This window comes from Pteropus medius, unplaced genomic scaffold, assembly GCF_902729225.1.
Source record: "Pteropus medius unplaced genomic scaffold, Ma_sr-lr_union100, whole genome shotgun sequence".
NCBI lineage: Eukaryota > Metazoa > Chordata > Mammalia > Chiroptera > Pteropodidae > Pteropus > Pteropus medius.
This window is the reverse complement of record NW_024343580.1, coordinates 76612-101781: the sequence shown is the minus strand read 5'-3', so window position 1 is coordinate 101781 and position 25170 is coordinate 76612. Positions and strand designations below refer to the sequence as shown.

Genomic DNA, 25170 nt, shown 5'->3' with positions numbered 1-25170 from the left:
AGTTAATTGCCTGCTGGGGTGCCAGCCCTCCGGGGGGCAGAGTGTCGCCACAAAGCAGTGACAGTCCCCAACGACGGAAGGGCCAGGAAAATGGGACGCGTTTACCAGGAGGAAGACCCTGGAATGGACCAAACGGTGGACGCTCTAGACGGGGTCGGCCGTTTTCAACTACGCTCGTGAAGAAAAGGAAAATTCCCTCGAACGAATGAAAAAAAAATCAATAATCAAGCAGAGAACTAGGAAATGTAAAAAAAATACCCCAACGGAAATGCTAGAATTGAAAAAAATGAAACATCATGAATTTTAAAATGTGCCGGATGGGCTTAATTAGCAGATTGGAGATGACGGACAAAATTATCAGCGCACGCGGATCTGGAATGATAGAAATCACTCAACACGAACGAGGGGGAGGGAAGCACTGTAGAACCGGGCGGCGCCTCAGAGTACCCTCGGCGGGCCGAGAATGAGAAGGCCTCGCCCCCGGGGACGCGTCTCCCAGCAGAGGAGCCTTCGACGATGGGGAGCGGGGCGTCTCCGGGGAAGGACGCGGCGCGCCTCCGCCGGGGTCCCGCACTGCGAGGGCTTCCTCCGGCAGAAGGCAGGACGCCAGGTGGGAAACTGGGTCACCCGTCTGAATGCAGAACATCGGACGCGACAGGTCCGCAGGCGCGGAGAAAGCGACCCCCCGCCCCCCGCCCCCGCCCCAGCTCCTTTAAAACACGTCGGGTTGGTTAAAGCAGAAAGCGGACGCCGCCTGCGGGGTTTATGAGGCACGCGACGCTCCGACGTCACAAAGGGAGGACCCGCAGCCGCAAAGCGGGGCGGCGGTGACGCCAGGCAGACAGCGAGCCGCTGGGGAACGCGTGTCGCCATCCGGATAACTACTGAAATCACGAGGCAAGGACGGATAACTGAGACTCGGACTGTGGTGGGAGCCGCATCGCATCCACAGCTAGTGTCATCGCGGACGGTGGCGAGTGCTGTCCCCATCGGCGGGTACCGGTGGCTCCAGTGCTGGCGGAAGGAGCAGAAAGAAATAAACGCATACGTACGTATCCGAAAAGAAAGAACCCCGTCTCTGTGGATGAAATCGCGCCTTGTGTTGCACCCACGGGAGCGAGGACCAGAGTCCCCCCCTCCCGGGGCCGCGGGCCGTGCCAGCCCCTCCTGCCGCCCGGACGCTCCTCCCAACCCCGTGTCCTCTGAGCCACCGCCTAGGAGACGCGACGCTGGCCCCGCGGGCACGCGACCCCTCGGTGAGAGATGGGGAAGGCCTCGGGTGATCCACTATCCCTCCCGCTGGGGTCGTCCCCTGGTGACCCCACCGGCGCTTGGTCCCCGCCACGGCAGGCGGCAGCACCTCCCCTTTCTTAGACGAAACAAGCACTTTTAGAAAAGGACGTTTTCGCACACGCTTCACACACCCAGAAGGCCCTCGGCGGTTTCCCTGGACTGCAGAGTTGGTGTGGCATCCTGGGCTGTCTCCAGTCGTGCAGTCGTCGCTGACGAAACCCTAGCCCGAGTGACCTCGGAAGGACCCGTCGCGTCGTTTTGCCTTTTCTTTCTTTCTAAATCAACGACCTTCAGCAGTGTCCTTACTACCTTCGGTTTTCTTCGCGTCTTTGCAAAGAAATGGTTCTCGATTGCACCCTGGGGCATGGACAGTGGGCAGCTGAAGACTCGGGCCTCTGCAGAGGTAGATTGGAGGTTTGAAAGAAATGGGGGAGCCAGGCCTGACCCCCGGCCTGCTGGCCAGAGCAATAGGCAGAGCGGGGCGGGGGCGGGGGCGGGTGTCATGGGAGGTCAGTGCCACAACGATGCCAACACACACAGAACGAACATGACAGACAAGCAATGACAACAGGCTCCCAGCCTGGAGCTCAGGAAGAGGCTGCACCAGAGGCACACGGGGGACAGATCAGAGACGGCCTGGAGGAAGCCCCCGGCAGACAGACACGGGGACAGAAGGCCAGAACGCGGGGGTACCAGCCGAGAGTCCCAGGGCCACAGGGACACGGCCCGTGCGGTGCGGGGGAAAGAAGGCCTCCGGAGAGGAGGGTCGTGTATGGAACTGGGGTGCTGCTCTTTCGAGAGACGTGAAGACTCCTTTTCGTCGGCGGGGTTTGGCCGCCTGGGAGCTGCTGTGAGCTGACCGGAGCAGGGCTCAGGAGACACCTGGGGGCCCGGCGTGGACTCGGCGAATGAACACCTGACCTCCGTGGAGGGGGGCGGCGCGACGAGGCCACGGGGAGGGGAAAGGCGAAGGGGCTTCTGTTTTAGGAGGGAACAGTGGTGACCTTTTGTGGCAATGTGCACAGTCACATGGAGAGGAGGGGACCTCACGGGCGGGGTGCTACGCGGCGCAGGCAGCCCTCTGGGGACAGAGCCAGGCAGAGGGCCTGGGACCTGGGCCTCAGTGCAGCCAGGATCGCCCCATCGGCGGGGGGCTGAGGCAGGACACACGTGGGGCGTCATGAGTGCAAGTGGGCTAGTCCGTGTGGTGGTGGGGGTGCTCCGAGGGTGGTTCCCGAAACCCCAGCGGGACAAGGAGGCGGGGAAGCTGAGGGCGACGGGGGGCTGGAGCCAGTGGAGAGGGGGGCTCAGTGCCGCCGGCTTTGGGGAACCCCACCAGGCCTTAGGGTCTCGCGAGAGAAGATGCATGGGCCTCGGCACCGGCTGACACACGGTAGGACTAACAGTGTGGGAGACACGGGGGAGGGAAGACACATCCAGGAGTGAAGGGACGGTCACCTTTCCCTCCCCGATGGCTTCCAAGTGTTGGCAGCCGGCTGAAGGGTGCGCCCGCCCCCAGAGTGAGAGGGAAGGCAGCCCAGGGGCCCAGGGATGAGTGCACCACCTCTGCCCTGGCGGTGCCCGCAGCCCCGAGGACCGGCCTGTCACATAGTAGGTCCTTAGTTCACGAGCCTCAGTCTAACCAGGACAGTTGGAGCCGTGGCTGGGCGGCTGGGGGTGGGGGGCCTGTGGGCTCAGCGCCCAGGGGAGGGCGAAGCTGAGCAGCAGGCTGGCTCGGGCACAGGCGCGGGACAGCTCGCGTGGGTTCGGCCCCATTTGCTAGGAAATTTGCAGAGAGGAGAGTTAGTGCCGTTGCCTTGGCAACCGCTCTGTCACATTGCAAGGAGGCCGGTGGAGGAAGGAGGCTTGTCTTAAAGGAGCACGAAGCATATCGATTTGCCAGAGGGTTCTGGAGTCGTGGCAGGAACTCGGCTCCCTCCTGGGCTCTGGCCCCAGCTCCAGCAGGAGCAGGAGAGGGGGTGGCGCGGGGTCCCAGGACCCGCAGCACCAGCCGAAGAGGGAGAGATGCCCGACGGCTCTGTACCCCCCGGGGCTGTGTGCCTGCACAGCTCAGGGGCTCAGGGCTGGCGGGAAGGGACAGGCAGCCTCCCAGCCGGGCCCCACACCCACCTCTGCGTGGGGCCACCACTCCCAGATGGGACAGCCAGCGGTGAGGGGAAGGACAAGAATCTAAACTGGCCAGCAGAGAGGTGGCAGTGTCGCCGGCTGCGGCCACCCCGCGCCTGGACCTCAGACCACTCAAAGGGGGGACTGGAAGCAGAGAACACAGGAAAGCTGGCTGGTGGAGCAGGATGGGGTGCCAAATCCCCCTAAATCCAGAACTGGACCCACGACAAGGGGCTGCAGCCGCAGGACTGGGTGCAAATATAAACCCTGACCCCGTAAAAACTGCGACAGTCCCGATAGGGAGGGGAGGCCAGGCAGAGAGGATGGGAAGGAATGGGAGGGTCCCCTGTCTTCCCCACCAGGACGTGGCCGGCATGGTCAAAAGGGGAACAGCGGATGGACACATGTGTGACTCCACGGCGACAGGTCTAAGCGGAGGTTCTTCTAGGAGACGATATCTCGTATGGTGAAGACAAACAAGCTTCAGTTAGCGATTTCTTTAGTCTCGCTTTGTTCTCCATCCTTCTGTCAAGTTCAAGTACAATCTGGGACTTCTAACTTGCAAAGCATGGGAGGGATGATCTCACCCTAGCACGTGAGGCACTGTTCTGGCATTTTCCACGGCTGGGGCTTACTCACACCTCTCGGCTGGCGGGGAAGGGCTGGTCTCATCAACTCCACTCACAGAAGGTGACTTGCCCAGGGGCACGGGGTCGGGACTGGGGTTTAGAGGACACGGTCTGCACCTACGCGCAGAAAGATGTCTGCATCGCGGCCACCGCCAGTGACAATGCTGGTCGTTCTGGGTAGGGGGTTCTTGTTGGATTTTTCTTTGCATTTTATTTTCTTAAAGCAATAAAATAATGAGTCTGCGTCATTTTCTAAAGCCAGCTTTACTAAGATATGATTCACACACCTGACATTGCACCCATTTAAAGCGTGCAAATCGAAATAATAATACATTATTTTTTCAATTGTGGCTAATATATAAGTGTACAATTCAGTGGCGTGAATGACATTCACTACATTGTGAAACCATCACCACGATGCACGTCCAAAACTTTTTCATACCCCACAACCGTATTAGATTGCAAGCACTCCCTTCACCCCAGCCCCAGCCCCCCAGCCCCTGGTAATTTCCGATCTGCTTTTGGTCTCTGTCGATTTGCCCGTTGCAGGTGCCACACGTAAGTGGAGACATACAGTATGCTTCCTTCCGTGACGGCCTTGTTTCACGCAGCATCGTGACCTCAGGGTCTGTCCAGGTCACAGTGCAGGTCCGAATTCTCTTCCTTTTCAAGGCTGAGTAATATTGCCCCGTGCGCTTTACCCTTCCCTCGGCGGTGGACACCGGCTGTTGCCGTCTGGGGGATGTCGTGGATGATGCTGTTTTGGATGTGGATGTGCAGCTATCTGTTCCAGACTCTGCTTTCAGTTCTTTGGGGTGTGTACCCGGAACTGGGATTCGAAAATAAAAACGACTCCCGCTGAAGTCGGATCTGAGATCTCTGCCCCCCCGGGAAAAGCAGGCGGCTCCCTCCTCATCCCACAGAAACAAACACGCAGGACTGGGACTCGCTTCCCGGCTCTGTGACCACGACGCGTAACTCCCTGAGCCTCTGTCTCCTGCACACCAGGGGACGTTAGCAGCCCCCGTGGGTGATGTGAAGGCTGAGGAAGAGTCTGAGGCAGGTACCCGGCGTGCCCAAGGCGCTCGACACAGTCTCAGAACCTTCTTCATTGTTCTTTCAATGTTTTTGAAATAAACTGTTCGAATGTTGCCTTTGATCTTCTCGACAGCCTGTGAGGCAGGCAGTGCGGGCATCATTCCACAGCAGTGGAAACCGAGGTTGAGAGCCACGACCCACAGAGGAAGGACGAGACACAGAATGCAGTGCTCCCCCGCCCCTCGCCGAGGGCCCGGGGCCCCTTAGAGCCCAGCCCCCTTGGCTTCCCTGCTCCAGGCAGCCTGGCTGTAGCTCTGCCTCTGGGGTTCAGAGAACAGTCCCCTTGGCAGAGCCCCTCAGGGAGGGGAGGCATGCCCACTCCACTGCCATCTGCCCTTCCCAAGGTGCACGTGCCAGCTCCTTCACCCAGTGCCAAAGGGTGCCTCCTCAAGTGCCGGGCGAGCCGGCGAGCCGGCGAGAGCTAGCATCTCATCCTTGCTCTGGAACTCCCTGCGTGACCTGACATGGGTCCCCCCGTCTGCAACGTGAGAGGCTGGACCCACGGTCACCCTTGCAGCTCTGCCTTCTGCGGTTGCTGGGTCTGGGGCTTCTTGCTCTCGGTATTTTCATTCCAGAGTTTATTTTCCAAAGATTCAGCACTGCACAGCGGGACAGAGACAAGAGAGATGCTTCTAAATACCCACAGCCACCTTCTCTCCTCAGAAAATAGAGGTGCTGAGGGACTTCTCCCCCAAATGGGGAATGTAAATGGAAAACGAGGCCGCAGGACAAGCTCTTGGGGTGGGGGACTTGGATCTCAAATGTCAGTTTGTTTGAAGGGAGACATCGGCTCGCCACACCAGCTGGACGGGATCTCCAGGCCTGGGCAGCCGGAGGGCAGGGGGGCCCGGGGGTCTGCAAGCCAGTGGTGGCTGGCCAGCTCTTCTGCTAGGCTCTTGCTTAAGGCAAGGCTTCTTGGGGAGGCGGGGCTGTGTCCTGTTCCATCCCAAACCCACGCATACAGCCCAAAGCCACCTTCAGGGACCCGTCTGTGCCCGTGCACCCCCCTCGCCCCTGCATGCCTACAGACCTGGAACTCAAGGGCAGACCCTCACCCACAGCCCCTACGTGGGACTGGAGCACCAGCTCCCAGCGTCTGTCACGCCCTTGCTGGCCACCCCGGCAGGGACAAGGCCAGTCGGGACCAGACACCTGCCTTCCAGCTCTGTGGCATTCGGCACCCCAGCCCCGGAGCTGGCTTCCTGAGTCAGGGCCTCAGTTTCTCTCAGCAAAGGGTGACCTCTGGGGACAGACATGTTTTCTGTTCAACGCCTCACGGAGAGGCCAAGCCTCCCATGCCAGGCCTGCACCCCAGCTGCCACTGGCCCCTCGGCAGGCTGCGGTCCACTCCTTGCGTCTGGGGGGCCCGGGTCCCCAACGCTGACCGCCGGTGCGTCCAGATCCCAGACCCCAGGGGCGCGGACCCCGCCCAGCAGCTGCGGCCGGCTAGGACGGAGTTTTCTCTCCCAGTTAAATTTCCCCCGCCTTTTTGATGTCACATCCTGTCCCAGCCTGCATCCCCGCCGGCCGTCGCCTTCCCCGCTCCCGCGCGCCAGGCTCGCGCGCGGGTCCCTCTGCGCCCCCCGCCCCCGCCCCTTCCCGGCAAACTTTCGGGACCCGCCCGCTGCCCGCCCAGCCGCGCCTCGGAGCCGGGCGCGGGGAGCCGGGCGCGGGGAGGAGGGCCCGGGAGGGGCCGGCCGCCCGCCCCGCCCGCCGGCCCGCCCCGCCCCGCCCCGCCAGAGCCCCATCCATCAATATGCCAGCCGAGGCTCCGCGCAGCAGACCCCGCGCGCCGCCGGCTCTGGGTGCTGAAGGCGCGGGGACACGGCCAGGCGCCGCCGCGGAGCCAGCAGCGCCGGGAGCGCGTCCGCGTCCACGCAGCCGCCGCCGGCGAGCACCAGGCTCCTGCATGCCAGGACGTTGGAGGTGGCGGCGAGACATGCGACCGGCCCGGAAGCTCCTCGGCCTCCTCTTCCTCATCCTGGTGGGCACCGAACTCACTCAAGTACGTGCGTCCAACGCCATTTTCCTCCCTGCGCGCGGGGCGCCCGCCGGGCCCCGGGGAGCCCCGCAAAGTGGCGAGTCCCTCCGCGCCGCCGGCGCCCCTGCCCCGGGCGCGCGAGCCCCGCGGTCGGGAGGACGCCAGAGTGCCCGCCGCGCCTGGGTGGAGGGAGGGGTGCAGAGCCACCAGACCGGCCCCGACCTCCCTGGAGCCCCCAGCCCCGGCCCGGCGGGGCCGCACAGCGGCCCCCTGCCCCCCACTGAGAAGTTCAAGGGGCAGCACGCGGGCATCGTTCGGCCGCTATTGTTATCAGGGGAGGAGGGACCGAGCAGCATGTCCAAGCCACCCCACACCCCGCGTGTGCAGACATAGATCTGACCTGACTCCCACCCCCACACCCCGCACTGCCCTTGGGCTCCCCAAGCAGGCAGTGGCGATCGGGCCGCCGAGACCAGACGGGGAAGGGCGGGCGGCCTGTGCGGGCTGGGGTGTTTCGCCGGGTTAGTGTGGAGGGCTTGGGGGGGTTGTGGCCACATGCTCAGCGTGAATTGTGAGTGGCTAACGGCCGTGTGCGTGTGGGGACCGCTGGGCATTTCCAGGGGACTTGCCATCCCCCCAACGGTGTGGCGATAGGGAACCTGGCTGGTATTCTCCATTTTAGAAATGCGTTCTGGAGCTGGCAGGTCCGGGAGGACGAGGGGGGCCGTCCGCGAGTGCCGGGCTGCCTGGCAGTGTGGCTTTGGCACCAGGGTGTTGGGAAGAGCCTGCTCACTTTGCGAGCCAGGCTGCTGGGCAGTGACATTAAAATGCCCTTTCGATGGTGCCACTGAGCCAGGCTCCGGAGAGCGGGGTGGGCTGCCCGCACCTTAGCCCCGAGCGGAGCGGCCCGACCCTCCCTCGCTCCCGCCTCCCTCCCCCTCAGAACAAAAGAGGAAACAAAAGAGGGCGAGAGGTGGATCCCAGGCGAGAAGGCTCTGGAAGGAGCTTCGCTGCTTTCGCCTGAAGCCCTGCCCTGCCGGGGAGGTGCAGCCTCGGCCCCAGCATGGGGCGGGGGAGGGGGCTTCACCGGCTCAGGCACCCCCGGACAATCGGCCTGGTGCCCTGGAGGGGTTCAGCCTGTGTCTGGGAGAGTTCTCCTGGGGGGCAGGGGCTGGCTGAGGGGTGGGCTCGTGCACGTGGACGGACAGGTGCGTGTGTGCACGCGCGCACACACACACACACACACACACTCACACCCCGCTGACGTGAGCACGCAGGCAGCAAGGAGCCAGGCGGGTACCGATCCCCAGCGTGTGCCTCGTCGAGGCTTGTTCGGTGGCCCTAGTGGTGGCGGGCTGCCCTGAGGGCCCTCAGAGCCCTGGTGGCCTTCCGACTCCCAGGTACCCTGAGCCCCCCACCCCACCCCCCGTTCCCAGACCACAGGACGCATGTCCTCCATGGTTCTCGTCCTCATGTCTTATTAAAGATCTTTTGTGTCTGGGCAAAACTTTTGGTTCAACTTCAGTTGGAAGCGTTGTCTCAGTGGTGAGAACGTTCGCCGGTCCCGGCTCAAGGCAGCAGCCGCCTGGATCTCAGCCAGCGCCCCCCCTACCCCACCCTGCCCCCCATCCTCACCCTGCATTCAGGGACCCGGTCAGCTCCCCAGCCGGCAGCCTCCCCCGTGTGGGAAAGGGCAGAGATGTTTTCTTCCTGAGGTTCCCTTTCCTGAAGCTGAGCTGTGGGTCGGGATCTCACAGGGGAGCGTGTGTCGCTCAGGGCAGCCGGCCAGGAGGCACCTTCCCCCCACGCTGCCTGTGCCTTCCTCTGAGGTTTGCCTGCAGAATCTCACAATGGGGACCTATTATCCTTAATTGTGGTGCCACTTTAGAAAGAAGGCTCAACTGGCTAAAACTGCCCCAGCCCTTTCAAGCCCTAGAAAGGGGGGGAGAGGGGCTGGCTTGGCCACCAGCTGCAGAGATTCTGGCTGCCCTGGTCCCGCCCAGGTGGGCCCCGTCGGGGTCCAGCCAGGCGCCTCGCCTCTGGCAGAGCCCTCTAGAGTGAGGACCGGGCGTGGGTGCAGGGCTGGGGTGCTCTGAATCGGACACGAGTGCCCAAGAATCTTGCTTTCTTGACCCCAAAGGGACTCGACCCTGGGAAGCCACAGCAGGGGGCATCTTGAGCAACCTTCGTAAATGGGGCAAACACCTCTGGGCGGTGTCGGCCTCCCCACCCCCTTTCCTCTCGCACTCCGTGTGAGCTGCGCCCACAGCCACACCCTCACTTTCAGGGTCCTTCCGAGGGACACAGGTTCCAGGGTCGCTGTGCTTATGGGTCAGCCCGCGTCAGGATGGGAGCAGGTCAGAAACGTATGGCTTTCGCCTGCACGTTTCAAATGCTGCCGGAAGGGCCCACGCAGACGGGAGGGGGAGCGGAGCGCACGGCCGGGCCATCTGTCCCCCTGACGGCTCGCTTGCGATGGATGCGCCACTCACCAAATGCCAGCTATCGATCGATGGCCTACTGTGCGCCAGGTGAACTTTGACCTCAGACAGGAAGACGTTTCACTTGGTCTCGCTCTGCGGTTTTCAGTACGAGGGCTGGCATTTGACAGTGCCTGAGAGGCAGGGTACGGTGTTCCTCAGCCGGGATGGGGCATAGGTCTCTCTGTTGTGGGAGTTCTGGGGCTTCCGGCCCACCTCAGTCACCGTCCGGATGGAAGCGCGTCCCCTGCCTGTGGTGACTGGAAAGGGCTGGGGAGCTCTGTGACAATGACGTTGAACCCAGCTGCCCTCACTGTCACCCCAGGCCCACTATCTGCTGATCTCGAGAGGGGCTCTTGACTTCTCAGCCTGCCCGTCGACCTTTTCGGAACAAGGAGGATTAAACTAGGTGGTTTGGGGGGAAGTCTCCCCACTACGAGCCCCGGTCCTGTTCCTCCGGCCTCTCCCCGGTCCCTCCTTCCCACTCAGCTGTGGGAGGCCAGCTGGTCGAGTTTAATGCCGTCAAACCCCCAGGTGTGCAACGCTGAGCAAGTCCAGGCCTCGCCATCTGGCACCGGGCCGATGGGCTTTGTGGGAGACTCGAGGCCCCGCTATCATTATTTGTGTAAGAGGCATGAGAGTCTGCACCACGCGGCATCCCAGCGGAGGGAAGGGGAGCTGGAGGGAGCCTTGGAGAAGGGCGGAGTGTGAGCAGCCCTGAGGTTGCACCTGGGTCCAGCAGTGAGCCGAGGTGGGAGGGCGGGGTAAGGACGGGCGGACAGAGGGGGACCGTGCACGTGTGAAGACGGGCGGGAAACCCGGTTGGTCCAGGGCCCAGCGAAGGCCGGCTGCGGGATCTCACTTAGAAGTGAAGCGGAGGCCTTCTCGTTAGCCCGGCGAACGCCAGGCCAGGCATGGCCTTCCTCAGTGACACGACGCCCCCCCCCAACGCCTTGGTGGGGTTCCAGCACTAGCTGAGCACGGAGCGTCTGTGAGTCCCAACTGTGGTTGCCGTGTGGTTTACGGGGTGACTGCCGTGGGTGCGGTCCCCGAGTTTGATTATCTGTTTGCTGGTCTAGGCACCTGAGTGGACAGGTGAGCAAACCTTGGCCCCTTGTGGGGCAGCTGTGCTGGGTGTCGTGGATGGGGTAGGGGTCACAGGGGAGGAGCTGGTGTGGAGCGAGGCCCATCGCTTCAAATCTGCCCACTCATCCTCAGGCTCAGCTCATTCTGCAGCGAAAGACCCCAACCCGCTCCCCCGGACAAATGTAACGAGCATCGGACACCCCAACTTTGTCACTTGCTTGGGGCCAAACTTGGGCCGGATGACGCACGGACGTCCTGTCCACCTGCTCTAGTCCTCGTGTCCCCCGGCATCTAGGCCCACACCTGCCCTGGAGTCTGGGGGGTAGTGGTAGCAGGTGTTGGAGGTGGGGCAGCGTTGGAGACTTTTCCTGGACCAGTTGTTTAGTTCAGAACACAGGGAATTTGTTCCATGTTTGCTCTGCAGTCGGCCGCTGCCCAGGGCGCTGGCCCCTGGACACACAAATGCATCCACGGGAGAAAAGCTCCCCCAACTTAAGCCTAGTTCAGAACACAGGGAATTTATTCCACGTTTGCTCTGCAGTCGGCCGCTGCCCCGGGCGCTGGCCCCTGGACACACAAATGGCATCCACGGGAGAGAAGCTCCCCCAACTTGAGCCGTAAATCCCGACGCCAGGCAGCTGCTCCATCCCCGAAAGCACTTTGCTTCTTGTCAGCTGACTCCAGCCTTCCCTAACAAAAAGAAGAGGAGTTTCTGCTTTGGGTGGTATTTATTGCTGAAGTTATCAGGCCCTGTAATCAGTATTAACATCTCCGTGTAAAGTAACGCAAAACTAATTAGTAGCTAAACTGAATTAGATACATGGCAACCCAGAGCCTGACGGGAGAGGGGCCAATTTCCAGCTCTGCGAGATGCTGTGTGGATGCAGCTCGCACTGTGACAATGACCGAAACCAGCAGCCGTAAGGTCACTCCCACGCAGGCCGGTAAGGGGAGGAGGGAGCCGAAGGGGACAATGCATACCTCTCCGGTTTTTAGATGGTTACGTGCACAAGAAACTCACGGGGAGCTTAAGGCCCTGGGAATAAAACCAGCAACGAGGGTTAATATTTTTTGAGTGTTACCACATGTCAAACTGTCCCCGCCTGGAGCTTAATCTGGGTCATGCCGTGACAGTCCCCCAAAACCCTGTGTTATTGTCCTTCTTCTTGAAATGAGGAAACCGGGCCTTACGGAGGTTAAGGAACCTGCCTGGTGGCCCAGAAGTAAGTGACAGATTCCAGGTGCAGTCCTAGCTTTGTCTGACACCCCAGACGCCTGAGTTCATGTTCTCGTTAGGGGAGAAAAATAAAGAGGAGAAGAAACAGCTCCGTATCACTGAGAACCGGTTGAAGAGGGGGCGCCCGGTGCCGTCACGCCAGAGCCCGCCAGCCTTCGCAGGGGCGTCTGGGAGCCAGCGTCGTTGTCTCTCGAGCTGTGCGGCCAAATGCTCGCCTGCTGCTGGCCTTGAAACTGGGCTTTAGCAGGGGAACAGCGGGGCGCAGGGCGGAGCGTGGGGCGGGGTCAGAACGTGGTGGTTCCTTCCTGCCACTAAGGGTGGGTGACCTTGGGCAAGTCCCTTCACCCCTGAGGGACTGACATCCAAGACGTAAGAAACAGGACACGGCTCGCGGCTCTGCGCCCAGGGGAGGGCTTCGTGCTGACGTCGTGCCCAGGTTAGGCCTCGTGACAGCCACGTCGGCGACAGCGGGTGATGGACGGTGCCTTTGCTCTCGAACCGTGTTTAAAGGACACGGGCTCTGCTTCGTCTGGCATGGGCAATAGGAATTTGGCCTTTACACTCCTTACGTGCGGTTCTGTGGCATGTGAAATCGGGCTGGGGGTCAGGAAGAGAGGAGGTGACTAAGAGGGGTCTGGCCCGAACAGTCCAGGCGAGAGACAGGAGGACGCTGAACCCCAGCCGTGTCCCCATCCAGACGCACAGGTAACATCGTCACCTTGGAGACACTCACCTGGAGCCGTTCAGCTCCGGCCAGCGGGTTCGGCGAGCACACGAGACGCCCTTGGGGGCTCAAAACTCACGGCAGAGATGTCTCTGGTGTGCAAAGTGGCTGTCACAGGGTTTCTGGAAAGAAAGTGACTCCTGCTTGCCTCGAGCGGTGCTTTGGGTGTCTGAGGGTCGAAGAAAAAGCAGAGGTGTATTTATAAATATCATAAACAACTGACTCGACACCGCAGGGCATTGGTTCTAAGTCTGGCGGCCTAGCAGGAGCCAGCAACATGGGGCTGGCCTCTTGCGAACAGCCGAGTTCTTGGATACGTGAGTCCCGTGCCCCCCGCCCCGCCGAGGCGCCCACAGTCCCGCTCCCGGCACCGGGCCCAAATCGCATCCTGTCGGCACACGGGCTGAATCGGGGTGAGTGGTGGCCGGGGGGAGGGCCGTGAGTTAGCCCACAAGCGTCCCCTGGGACTTCGATGCGGGCGATTTCTCCCGAGACAGCACCAGCCTTCGGTGGCAGTGGCCGGGAAGGTCTCTGAGGCCCCGTCCGACTCACAGGCAGGGAGTCCTCGTCCGTGTGAGCTGGTGGCGATGGTGCGGAGGGCGGAGCGTGTGCTCCGGGCGAGGCCCTCAGGCTCCAGAATCCCGCAGCACCCACTGCACTGGGCACCTGCCACGTCCTGGCGTCTCCTGCTCCCCCAGCCGCACCCCAGAGTCGACTCTTGGATGTTTTTATAACGACGTCCCCTTCTAATTCGTGTCAGGATCGGTTAATTCGTGTCAAGGGCAATGACTCATTCAACAGAAAGCAGACGTCCTTCTCGGCCAGCTGAGCCGACGTCCCTCACCTGCAAAGCAGAGATGGCAAGGTCCACGCCGCCCCCCCCACCCCCCCGCCACACACACACCGGGAGTGTGGCCCGAGGGTGATGTGCCTGCGGAATTATCTCGTCCCTGCTCTTCAGAGTGCCCCCCAGAACAGGGCCCGTTTCTGTCGGGCGACTGAGAGAACATGGACGTGGCGCCCCGCGGTCTGGAGGTGAGCCAGTCTGAAGGTACGGCTAGGCAAGCAGCAGTGGAACTTTCCAGACTGGGGGCAGGGCGAGGACTCCCTGCCTCTGGAAGCTTCTGCTCAGATGTGGCTGCTGTCCCCTCGCCTTTCCCTGGCCAAAACGTAGGGCCACACGGCCGAGCCCGACGGCGGTGCGGAGGCCCCGCAAGGCGCCGGCCATCGGCCGGGAGGAAAACCCTCTTCCGGGAAGGGGCGAGGAAAACAACACTCTCCACCGCCGGCCACCCCTGTGAGGACCCAGAGGCCACGCGGGGGACGGGATGAAGGGACGTCTGGACCGGGCTGCCCACGGTGACCCCGCGTGGCCGCTGGGAGCGGTCTGGGACATCCATGGGCCCCTCCGAGCTGCCCGGCTGGAGACCAGTCCTTTTCCCGCCCCGAGAATGCTCTTCCCCAGCAGAGAAAGTGGGTGCGGGGCGCATACGGGGTGGGGGTGCAGTGCGGCTCCGCGGGCCCCCCTCCTCTCCCCGCTTTCGCCCACCCCCTCTTTCTGCTCCCTCTGTCTCTCCCTCCCCCTCTCCCTTCCCCCTGCCTTCCCTCCTTTCTCCCTGCTCCTTCCCCCTGCACCACCCCACTATCTGACAAAAACAGGCATCTTTTCAAACAGCATCAGGGCATGCAAACGTTGTCCTTTGGGGATGTCCTTTTGCCACGGAGCGGGAGACTGGCCAGACCTGAGCAAGTCCCTGCCCGGGGGACCTCGGTTTTCTGTTTGTGCAGCGAGGACACCCAGATGTGTGGCACGGCTGCCGTGTTGAGCCATCGGGTCACGCTCCGGTCCCCCGCGTGTTCCTGTCCCTTGAGGAAGGACAGGACTTTAGGCGGCCGGATGCGCCCACGGTTACGTAACGGCGGGGCTCATTCTGAGAGCCGTTGAAACCGTGGCGATGGAGGTTGCCATTCTCGGTTGCACATGTGCTGGTGAACTTACCCAGAGCCCACCAAGGTCAAGGCTGGAGTGGGCTGGCGTGGGGACAGAAGGCTGGCCGGTCCAGTGCATCAGACAGGTGACCCAGTACCACAGGCCTGAGCCAGGACTCATGCATGGAGGGGCGCCTGTGGCCGTGCAGATCATGCTCCCCCAGGATTCGTGGGTTCACGGTGGCCATGTGCTGTGGTCTGAATGCTTGTGTGCCCCCGAATTCATACGTTGAAATCTTCACCCCCAAAGATGGTGGCATTAGGAGGCGGGGCCTCTGGGAGTGTTCTGCCCGCATGAATGGGCTCAGTGCCTCCTAACGGGGCTCGGGGGGGGGGCTCCTTCGCTCCCTCCACCGTGTGAACCCAGAGAAAGGCCGTCACTAGACGGTGATTGTGCCAGGGCTGGAGCTCGGCCTCCCGGCCCCCAGAGCTGCGAGCTGCACGTTTCTGTTGTTTCTCAGCCACCAGTCTGTGGAGTTTTGTTACAGCCGCTGAGCTGACTGAGACAGCGGGGCCCCCGAAGGGCAGAGGTGGGCTCTATTTTTGAGCTTGGCCTGGGGAATAGCGGGCTCACGTGTGATCTCGGACAGGTCTGGTCGTCTTCCTAAGCCCCGCCTGTAAGATGGAGCAGGCATGAAGCGCCGCCCCCTGGGACATCAGGATAAAGGGACATGGTGCAGCTAACCGGATGGAGGGTGTCAGGGCGCAGGATGACGACGAATGTCCGGAGTCGCAGTAGAAGCCAGCCCTCCCCCCAGGGCAGCTGTGTGGCAATGGGGACTGGAATCCGTCCTGAGCCACACTCGGTGTTGCCGACGCCACAGCCCCTGTTGTTATGCCACTGCCCTGTTCTTCAGCAGTCCATGGTTTGCTTCTGGAACGTCTGTGTAGCTTCTAAATCAAATGACACTCGCTCGAGGCTCTCGGGTGACCCTTACAAACGCATTAAAGGCCGTGTCTGTCCTACGGGATCATGGCTTCCACACCAGGAGAGGACTCTGCAGTAGACGAGCTGGAAGTGACTTATCTCGAGGCTCCCAGGAGGGCAGGGAGCAGGCCGTGTCCCCTGCACACGCTCCGTGTCCACACACTCGCTGTGGGAGGGAGGGGCGAGAACCGGGGACGCACTCCGCCTCTCAACACAGACAGGCGGTGCGACCACGACCAGGGCCTAGAGGCACCGGGTGGGCGTGAGTCGGCTTTCTCTGCCATGGCTCTCGGCTCCTTGACTTCCGGTCAGCCTAGTCCCCAAGGAGCGGGTGGAGTTCGCAGGCACGGGTCACAGCTGGCAGGCCCAGAGCGAGCCGTCCACAGCCACATCTTTAAAAGGCTGCTCCTCAGCCAGCCTTTAGCAGGCACCAGAGCCCCCTCTGCAGCCCCAGGAGGAATGTGATGAGGGGGTTTCCGGTCCCCAGGCCGGCCCTCATTGCCGGGCCCCCAGAGGGCCAGAGGGAGCCCCGGCCAGGGGTACAATCCTCTAGGCACTCTCCCGGCTGGTCCTCAGCCTCACTGTCCCAGGCCACCGGATTTCCTGTCTGCTGAGAAGCAAGAAGACAGCCACGTTGGCCCTCTTCAAATTCCAAGTACCGAGCGGCAGCCCTTGTGGGACGTCACCGACATGAGGTCGAGCCAGGAGAGTTTTTCCCCTCGTATCTGGCGGTCTGGGGCGTCACCCTCCCAGCGTGGAGCTGGCCGGCAGCCTCAGGTCGGCCAGTTCCCCCATCACGAGCATACATCCACACCCATGGCATCTCTCATCCATGGCCTTGAGGCAAAGGCAGCTCTTAAGAGAGGTGGAGAGGCCCCTGGGGACGTCAGCTTCTGCTCTGCCACTGGCTTAAGCACCAGTCACTCAGCCTAGGGTCTCTGAGCATGTTCGGTCTTCTGCAAAGCGGGGATGACAAGGCCGGGCGCCTTTACTGGGGGCCACGCCTGCTCCTGCACTAACTCAGTCAATCCTGACATCGTCTGGAAAGGGAAAGAGGGAGGTTACTATTATCCAACCCGTTTTAGAGCTGGGAAACCCAGGCGCGGAGGGGCTAATTTCCTGGACCAGGGTCTCACCGCCAGGAAGTGGCGGAGGCAGGGCTGCCACGCAGGCTGCGGGGCACCAGAGTGTGCGAGGAGAGGCTTCTCCCGCGTGTGCTCCACTGGCTGTGAGGGCGTTTGTTCAGGCACGGGGCCTGGCCACGGAAAGTGCTGGGGACTCTGCTACTGTCGCCTTGGCGTCGCTTCCGTCCCCGGTGTACGGCCGGCGGTACCCAGTGTCTTGTGTTTGACCTGGAGTCTGCAGCGCGCGGAACCCCACCTTGCACTTAGCAGGTAGTAGGCATGCAGTTTCTGAGATGGACGGCCTCGGGGTTTTGTAGATGGGATTGGGCTGGATTTGTTCCAACGCAATAAGTGGTCGCTGCCCTTTCTGCAGGGAGAAGCCGTGCGAGCGGCCCGTGTCCTTGCATCTGCGTTAAATGGCCGTTGAGAGGGGAAGGAGGCGGAGCAGCAGGAGCGGGGCGATGCCGCCTCCGGCGCGGAAGGGGGGAGGGGAGGGGAAGGGGAAACGCGCCGGCGGGTCGTGCGGGGCCTGCAGTACCGTCTCGCGCTGGGAGATGGCGCCCTTCTCCAACAGTTGGAATTCGTGGCATCCAATCCAAAAGCTGCCACAGATCCCGGGTATTAGGAAAACAAATTGGAAATCCCTTCCGCTGGCGAGTCTCACACCCAACACTCAGGCCAGGACCATCCTGGCTGTAACTGAGTCCGCTCTGCAAATGGGGGCGGAGCAGAGACGTGGTGTCCCAGGAAGGTGGTGTCCATCGTAGGTGGCATCCGGAAGGCCAGCTCCTTCCTCCCAGTGTCCATCCAGGAAAGGAGATTAATTTTCTCCCAGGCAGAGACGAGTGTAGGGAGTGGGGGGTGGGGGCGGGGGGTTGGCAGCCCTTCCATACGGGCTGGGGCGCTTAGGAGCAATAAGCCCTATTAAGGTGTTCGGCGCATCAGGCCTGCGCCTCCCAGGAGACTTACATGTGTCCTGGCACTGAGGCTGCCGAGGGCTGGGGGCTTGTGCCAGCCCCGCTGCCCCTCTGCCCAGGCACCGGGACTGGGGTTCCACCCCTGCCCCCAACCACAGACCCCAGGGCCCCCACGCACCACGCTGCTCATGCGCGCGGCCCCTTCAGCTCCCCTGCCGGGGTTCCTGAACCTCAAACCTACACCCAGCTCCCAGCTCCTGTGCCGTGTGCGCACGCCCCTCACACCCGCACCCAGGAGCCCACACAGGTGGGTGCGGGCGAAGGCCGGTAGTCGCCCTTCCTGCCAAAGGCCTTAGCGAACCCGGTGGCCCGGGGCTCCCAGGAGGGCCTTCCCCTTTACACCCCGTTCCCCAACCCCAGCGCTGGAGCTGGAGACGCCGCCGAGGGCTGCGCCCTCCAGGTTGCGGGGAGCTTGGAGAAACCCGCGAAGGACCCGGGGCCCGGGGGTGGGTGGGGGGGGCCTGTGATCTCTGAAGGGTGCCGAGCCTCGCTCGGCCCGGCCTGCGGGGTGGGGGAAGCGGAGGAGGGGGTCAGCCGCGGCGACCAATCCCTGTAGCTGAGGCCGCCGCGGGTGGGTTTCTGTGATTTAGGGGCCGACGGTCAGTCTTTCCTTCCCGGTCACCCCGAAGCAACCTCTGGCGACTGAGGTTTGCAGACCTCGCTGCCAGCAGCCAGGGGGCGGCGGGGAGCCAGAACCGAGAGGAAAAATCCACCCATTTCCTGGGCAGATTGCGTCGGCCGCCGCCCGGCCCTGTCCCCGCCTCCCGGCCGCGGCCCCCGCGCGCAGCCCGCGCGGCGCTCAGAGGCAGAGCCGGGCGGCCCTTCCTGGCGGCGGCAGCGGCGCGCGGGGGGACGCGCAGGGCGCGGCGGCAGCCGGCCCCGGGACAGCGGCGGGAAGCGCAGCGGCCGCCGGCGGCCACCGTCCTCGCGCCCGGAGGCGGCGCACCATGGCCGGGGCGCGCGGGGCGGCGGCGGCGGCGGGCGGGCGGCGGCGGGCCGAGGGGGCGCGGGGACACGGCCGGGCGCCCCTGCCCGCCGCGGTGCCCGCCGCCTGAAGGCTGCCCAGGGGCGCGGAGCCGGCGCCAGCGCGGCGCGGGCGCAGGAGGCGACTCGAGGCGCGATGTCGGTGCCGCTGCTCAAGATCGGGGTTGTGCTGAGCACCATGGCCATGATCACCAACTGGATGTCCCAGACGCTGCCCTCGCTGGTGGGCCTCAACACCACCAAGCTCTCGGCGGCCAGCGGCGGGACGCTGGACCGCAGCACCGGCGTAAGTGCGCCCGCCGCCCGCCTGCCCCGGGTCCCCTCTCGCTCCCTCCCGACCTCCGACCTAGGCTGGGCGGGCACCGCGCGGGGAGCCGGGCTTAGGGACCGGGGCGCGGGCTGGGATCCGGAGGCGGCTCCTGCGCGCTGCGGTGCTGGCCCTGCTCCCCACGCCCCCGGCCCGGCCACTCCTCCCGCAGTGGTCGCCTCCCCCACCTCCGCCCCCCGCCCCGGGCCACGGCTCCTTGCTCCGCCTGGTCCACTCGCGGGTGGGGGATGCCAGCCCAGGGACTAAGGCTTGGAGTCCTCATTCAAGTAATAACAAGTCCCTCACTGCTAAGGTTAGGGTACTGAGGCAGGGGACTTGGGGACTTGTCCAAGGTCACTCAGCAAGTAAGGGGTGAAGACACCGCCGCTCGACCCCAGTCTGGACTGGGTCCGCTCCGGGCTCTGAACGAAGCCCGCCCTACTTTGTACAAGCCGGACTGGACCTGCCTGGCCGCGGGCTCGGGAGCTGGTGCCCTCGCCTTTCTCCGTGTCCCAAAGTCCCAAAGCTCCTTTCCCTCCCCATCCCCACACTGAGGTCCATCAGCGGAGGGTGTAGAGGGGCCGGCCGCGGCCCCTGAGCGCCACTCGCTGGGGAGCTCACCCCCTCTCCCTCCGCGCACCCCTCTCACCCTGCCTCCCTTCTCAAGGCCTGGGGGGAGGGGGCGAGCGGCCAGGGCCGCTTCTGGGCAGGGCTGACTTGGACTCCAGCGCCTGGAGCAGAGGCTGAGCGGAACCGCGGTGAGCTACGGGCAGAGCGCGCGGAGAAAGGGGCGCGCCCCAGGCTCGGCTCCCCGGCAGCTGAAAGGAGAGGTGAAGGACACGAGGCTGCACTTCGCTTTCTTTCTGCTGTTCCGCGCGCAGAGCTCCGGGAGGCGCCCTCTGGGTGACCCCCCTCCTAAGACTCTTACCGCCTCGCTTGCTGTTTCGAGAATCGCATGCAGCGTTTCCTTGTAATGACTTGGTTCCTGCCTCTGTCCTGAGCTGCCAGGGTTAGAAATGAATAGATGAATGAAAGGCAGTGCATCTCTACTCTACATCCTCCCCATCCAACTTCTCCCCATCCCTGTGCTAAAAATAGCGGGAGGTGACCCGAGGCGACTGGGCAGGCTGCAGGCACCCCACCCCCCCACGCACACACAGGAGGGGGCAGCGGATGTGCTCAGGCAGTGTTTGGGACCTCAGCCTGTGTACCTGGTGGTCAGGACCACCTGAGCTGGGCTGCAAGGTGACACCAGCCATTCACAGCTCTGGTTTCTTAGTGGCCCTTGGGCACACCTCGGGACCGAGATTGGGTGTGACCCTTGCACAACATGTCACCAGAAACTTGGGGACATCCACCAAATGGCTCGTGGGTGGCCACCCACGCAGAGTTGGAAGCCCAGCGTTTTCTGGGGCAGTCTGCGGGGGAGGGGGGCTGGCGGGAAGATGGCCATGGCTCTGGGCTGCGGCTCTGGGCTAGCGGGCTGCTGGATCCCGCCCGCCTATTACAGCCATTACCGGGGTGCTTCATCTAGCAGCGGCAGGGAGCGGCTGAGTGAGGCTGCGCCAGGCGCCCCGCTCGCCTCTTGGGGAGGAGATCTTATTTCTCGATTACGTGCCCACTCTGAGTCAGCCGGCACTTGCCTTCCTGCCTGCCTCCCCCCACCCTCCCCTTCCAGCTTCTGGCCTGTGGTCGCCCCTCCCTGCGACCTAACGGATCCATTTGGTCAGATGCCAAAACTCCAGTAGCCCTAGAATTAAAAAACTCCTTGAATTTTAAAAAAAAAATTAAAGAGTCCTCGTACCTGGCTGACTCCCTTCCAGCCCTGGGGGTCCCTTTGTTCCCGGGGGCCCTCCCCTCATCGTGGCCAGAGCACGTCTTCAGACCGTTTCCTCCTGCGATTGGGCGCGGACGGTCTCCCTGGGGGGTTGTCCCTGGAGCCTACCTCGTGGCCTCACTTTCTCTCCGTCCCCCTCCCTCGCCCCGCTGCCCCACTCCAGGTGTTGCCCACCAACCCTGAGGAGAGCTGGCAGGTGTACAGCTCCGCCCAGGACAGCGAGGGCAGGTGTATCTGCACAGTGGTCGCCCCCCAGCAGACCATGTGTTCGCGGGATGCCCGCACGAGACAGCTGAGGCAGCTCCTGGAGAAGGTGAGTCTGTGTGCGTGTGGGGGGGGTGTGCGCGTGCGCGTGTGCACGTTTGTGAGTGTGGGCGCCCACGCCAGCTCCACGGCGGGGCTAGCCTGCGGGGTCTGTCCCAGCCGCAAGGCCTCACTTTTCTCTGGCATGTCCCCCTGGGAACGAATGAGTGAACGAATGAATGAGTCGGTGGACTCTCCCCAGGGGTGGCTCAGGGGATGACCAGGCCTTCCTGGTCACTGTGCCCGACTGAGGGGCCACGTGGGCCTAGCCAGAGGGGGTGCAGGGCTGTTCCCTACACCGTCATCTCTCCGAGTGGTGCCCGTCACCTGTAGTCCTGAGGGCACCGTCACAAGCTGCCCGATTCCCTCTTGGATTTGACCTGAGGGGACCTTTTCCCTGCCTTCGAGTGGCTGGACCCGGCGCATGGCCAGGCCACGCGTTCCCCACAGTGGCTGTGCTCCTGGCACAAAAGCAGATTAAGTCGTCACCTTTGTTACCCACCGAGGGACAGCACCGGGCGGTCCACATAAACGTTTCGATCCATTATTTCACTTAAACCTCACGAGAACTGCACGAAGGTGGTGAGATTTTCACCCCATCTCAGGAAGTGGAAGTTTGGGTCGGGAGAGAACCGACGCCCCATTCCAACTGCTCACGCCCCGGGTCCGAGCTGCCCCTGGCCTGGGGGCACCGCCTCCTCACCTCCTGGCACCGGCTGCCCCAGGAGCCCCGATTCTCAGACGCCCGCCTGTTGGCATCCCTGGGACTTACTGAGGGAAGAAGGAGAAGTGGGCGTGGCCTTCCGTGCCACTCATCGCCGTCCCCCGAGGATCGAGGGCCTTCGTGTGGGACCGTTCACTTCCTGAGAGCAGGGCCACCCCCCCAACACTCACCGCCCACACAGAAACACACGTGCACACACGCTGCACACAAATGCTCACACCTCGCACACGGAGAAGTGCACACGCTGCACACAAATGTGTATACTCACACACAAATACATTTCACACTAAAACACGACTGTACAATGCATAGCATTTCACACACAAACACACATACCACACACACTGCACACAAATGCTCACCACACACAGAGAAGCACACATACCGCACACAAAATGTGTAGGCACACACACACAAATACACACACTGCACACAATGCATACATTTCCCAATAATACAAACACACATGCCCACACACACTGCACACAAATACACACATATCACGACTAGAGAAATACACACACTGCACACAAATGCCTGCATCTCACACACAACACACACACTGCAACAATAAATTCACACCTCACACAGGGAACAGGCACACACTGCACACAAATGCCTGCATCTCGTTGTCACACAAATACACATACCATAACACACTGCACACAAATAAGCCACCACACACAGAGAAATACACACTGCACAAATGCATACATTTACACACACAATTCACACATACCACAATACATTAAAAATAAATGCACACACCTCTCACACACTGCACACAAATGCACACACCTCACACACACACACACCAGCGAAGCCGTGGCCTTTCCACCACTGAGGGGGACAAGAGGAGGCCTGTGTGGGGTGGGGCCGTGTGCGGGGCGGGCGGCCATTGGTGCTGCCCTCCAGGCTGGAGGAGGCCAGCGTCCCCGGGCCAGGGTTAGTGTTGTTCAGTTCGAGCCCAGCTCGACCACAAACCCTCGGCCAGGCAGGTCCCTCCTGGACTCAGCTTCCCAGACTGGCCCGGTCACCAGTAGTGGACCGGGCCTGGGGAGGGGCCTGAGTCCCCGGGGGGAGGCCGGGACGCCGGTTCCTGGGTCCTGCCTCCCATGGGGAAAGAGCTCCTTCGTTCTTCAGCCACCCAAGTGAGTCTTTTAAAAGAGTTGAAGTAAAATGCACTTAACAGGCATCTATTAACACCAAACTCCACCAAAGCCCGATTGAGCCTTTAATTATTCAGAATCATAGTGGAGGGAGGTGGGGCTTGGGGGGGCCTCCGGGGCTCCTGGGGACAGCATCCGGGCCCTGAGACCAGGGCCTTCAGCTCCCGGGAGGTGACTGGAAGCAGAATTCGTTTCCAGAAAGCTCAAGGAGCCCCGGGGACAGCAGGCCTTTCTGCCACTTACGCACAGCATTCTGCTTAAACGTTTACAGGCGTGTTTATGCCCTGGTGGGCACTCAGTCTTCAGAGGGCAGAAGCCTCTCCGCTCAGTGTGCTCTGTGTTGTGCAGGCTCAGGGCGTTCACCCCTCCCTCCCTCCGTGTCGTGTGACCTCCCTCTCTCCTCTCCTCTCCCTGCTCCTCCTGGAGGAGCCGGGGAGGGGCTGGGGCAGGGCGAGGCCCAGACTGGGCCGGGAAGGGCAGGAGCCAAGGAACACTGTCCAGTTGCATTTCTGCACAGCGGCTTTCTGTTAACAATCCACCTGCAGAGCCGTCAAAGGTGGAGCCTGGCTTTGATTTTCTTGGGCCCGGAGTCCTTGGAGGTGCGGGAGGTCTTAGCACAGCAAAGCTCCCCCCACGGTTCCGACCTGTGGCTAGGGTTGAGGACAGTTGGAGACCCTTGGGGAGCAAGAGGCGGGTAGGGGGCTCAGGCGCCAGGCTTCTGAAAAATGGTATATAGCTGGGCTTTTGGAAGTTTGGGCTTGGGAACCAGGCCGGGCTCTGAAGGGTGGCTGACCTCTCTCTGTGTGAGGGCGGACAAGTCATCAGCTTCTCTGAGCCTTGGTCTCTCTGTGTGTAAAATGAGACTAGAAATAGCGTTCGGCTCCTAGGGTGAGAAAAATAACTCTACAGGCTGAGCACGGTGCCCGGAACATTGAAACTGTTTCGTGAACATTAGCAGTTACTTATTCCCTCGAGGCCAGGTGCACAAGCCTTGGGGGACTGTGTCATTTGGTAGCTGTGTGACCTTGAGCTGACTTGTCGGGTGGCTTTTCGGGGACACACCTGACGGGTAAGAGTGGAGGCGCTCAGAGAAGGGGGTACAGACCGGTGATCTTCTCGGGGGTGAGACAGTGGGAAGCAGGTGAATCTTCAGGCCCAGTTGTCCGTCCACTTTGCCATTGGCCAGGAAGGGAGGGACTTCGGGGTGGTGGGGGATCGAGTGGGGGAGGGGAAGAGCTGTAGGTGCAGAGGGCGCGTGTCTTGTAAGGCAACTGAGTTGCTTGGTGTCTTTCAAGTATGTTTTCTAAATATAAAATGTAGCCTTTACATTTCTGCACTCGTTAAAAGCATCGCTCCTCTGGCGGATGAGAAGCCACAGTGCTGTGTGCAGCCCCGTTAGTGGGGCGAGACTCGAGCCGCTTTGCGGGCTCAGCAGATCGTGGCCGATGGCCTCGTGGGTTTCGCCTTCACGTCAGGGGTCTTGGGGGGAGGGCGTCTTGACTGGGGGCACCATTTGTGTCCCTTTCTCCCAGCCACAGGGCTGCAGAGGGCGTTCCTGGGCATGAGGTGCTGAACCCTGTGCTGGGGTAACAGGGTGAGCAAGGCCCAGTCCCCCTCCCTCCACGAGTTTCCCGGCCAACAAGGTGATCGAGACAGGTGTGCGGGCTACCGCTGCGAAGGCATCGTGCTGACAAGGTGATGTTTCTGAGCCGTAAGCAGCCCCTTCTGGCTCGGCTCATCAGGGAGGCCTCCCTGGAGGAGGTGCCCTTTGGGCTGGGCCTTGAAGGATGACGGAAACAGACGTTCCAACGTTTCTCAAAAGACGTGCTGCAGTTATTGAAAGTGAAAGAATAAGACAGGCGAGGGGACAGGGAGACCTCAGGTAACAGAGCAAATATATTTCGGTTCCCATGAAAGGGCTAAACAAAGACAGTCAAAGTCGCCCACACGTTATGCCACGCGAACCCGATTCTTGCAACAGCATTTGTGTTTGTCACTTTCAAATGACGGGTCATAAAATTCCAGGCCTTTTTACACGCCGAGGAGAACAAGGGCCGTCCCTCTTCTGCGGAGAGGCCGGTTGTCTCTCTCTTTAATTTAATTTTATTTTATTTATTAATGCATACAAAGTGGAAGCCACACGACCGTCTCATCTTCACTGACCAGGCACAGC

General features: G+C 62.1%; 1 protein-coding gene across 3 annotated transcripts in view; it reads left to right on the top strand.

The window, feature by feature from the left end:
* Nucleotides 1-6806: 6806 nt before the first annotated feature.
* OLFM1 (olfactomedin 1) overlaps nucleotides 6807-25170 on the top strand; it is a 36042-nt gene continuing 17678 nt past the window's right edge. Inside the window, exons 1-2 of one of the 3 annotated variants that reach the window (XM_039867596.1) lie at nucleotides 6807-7152; nucleotides 20965-21114. In XM_039867596.1, coding sequence (XP_039723530.1) covers nucleotides 6904-7152; nucleotides 20965-21114 — 399 coding nt within the window. In that variant the 5' untranslated portion in view covers nucleotides 6807-6903. Of the gene's footprint in view, nucleotides 7153-18486; nucleotides 18944-20964; nucleotides 21115-25170 lie in introns of those variants that run through there. The other 2 variants (XM_039867593.1, XM_039867594.1) reach the window with 2 other exon arrangements.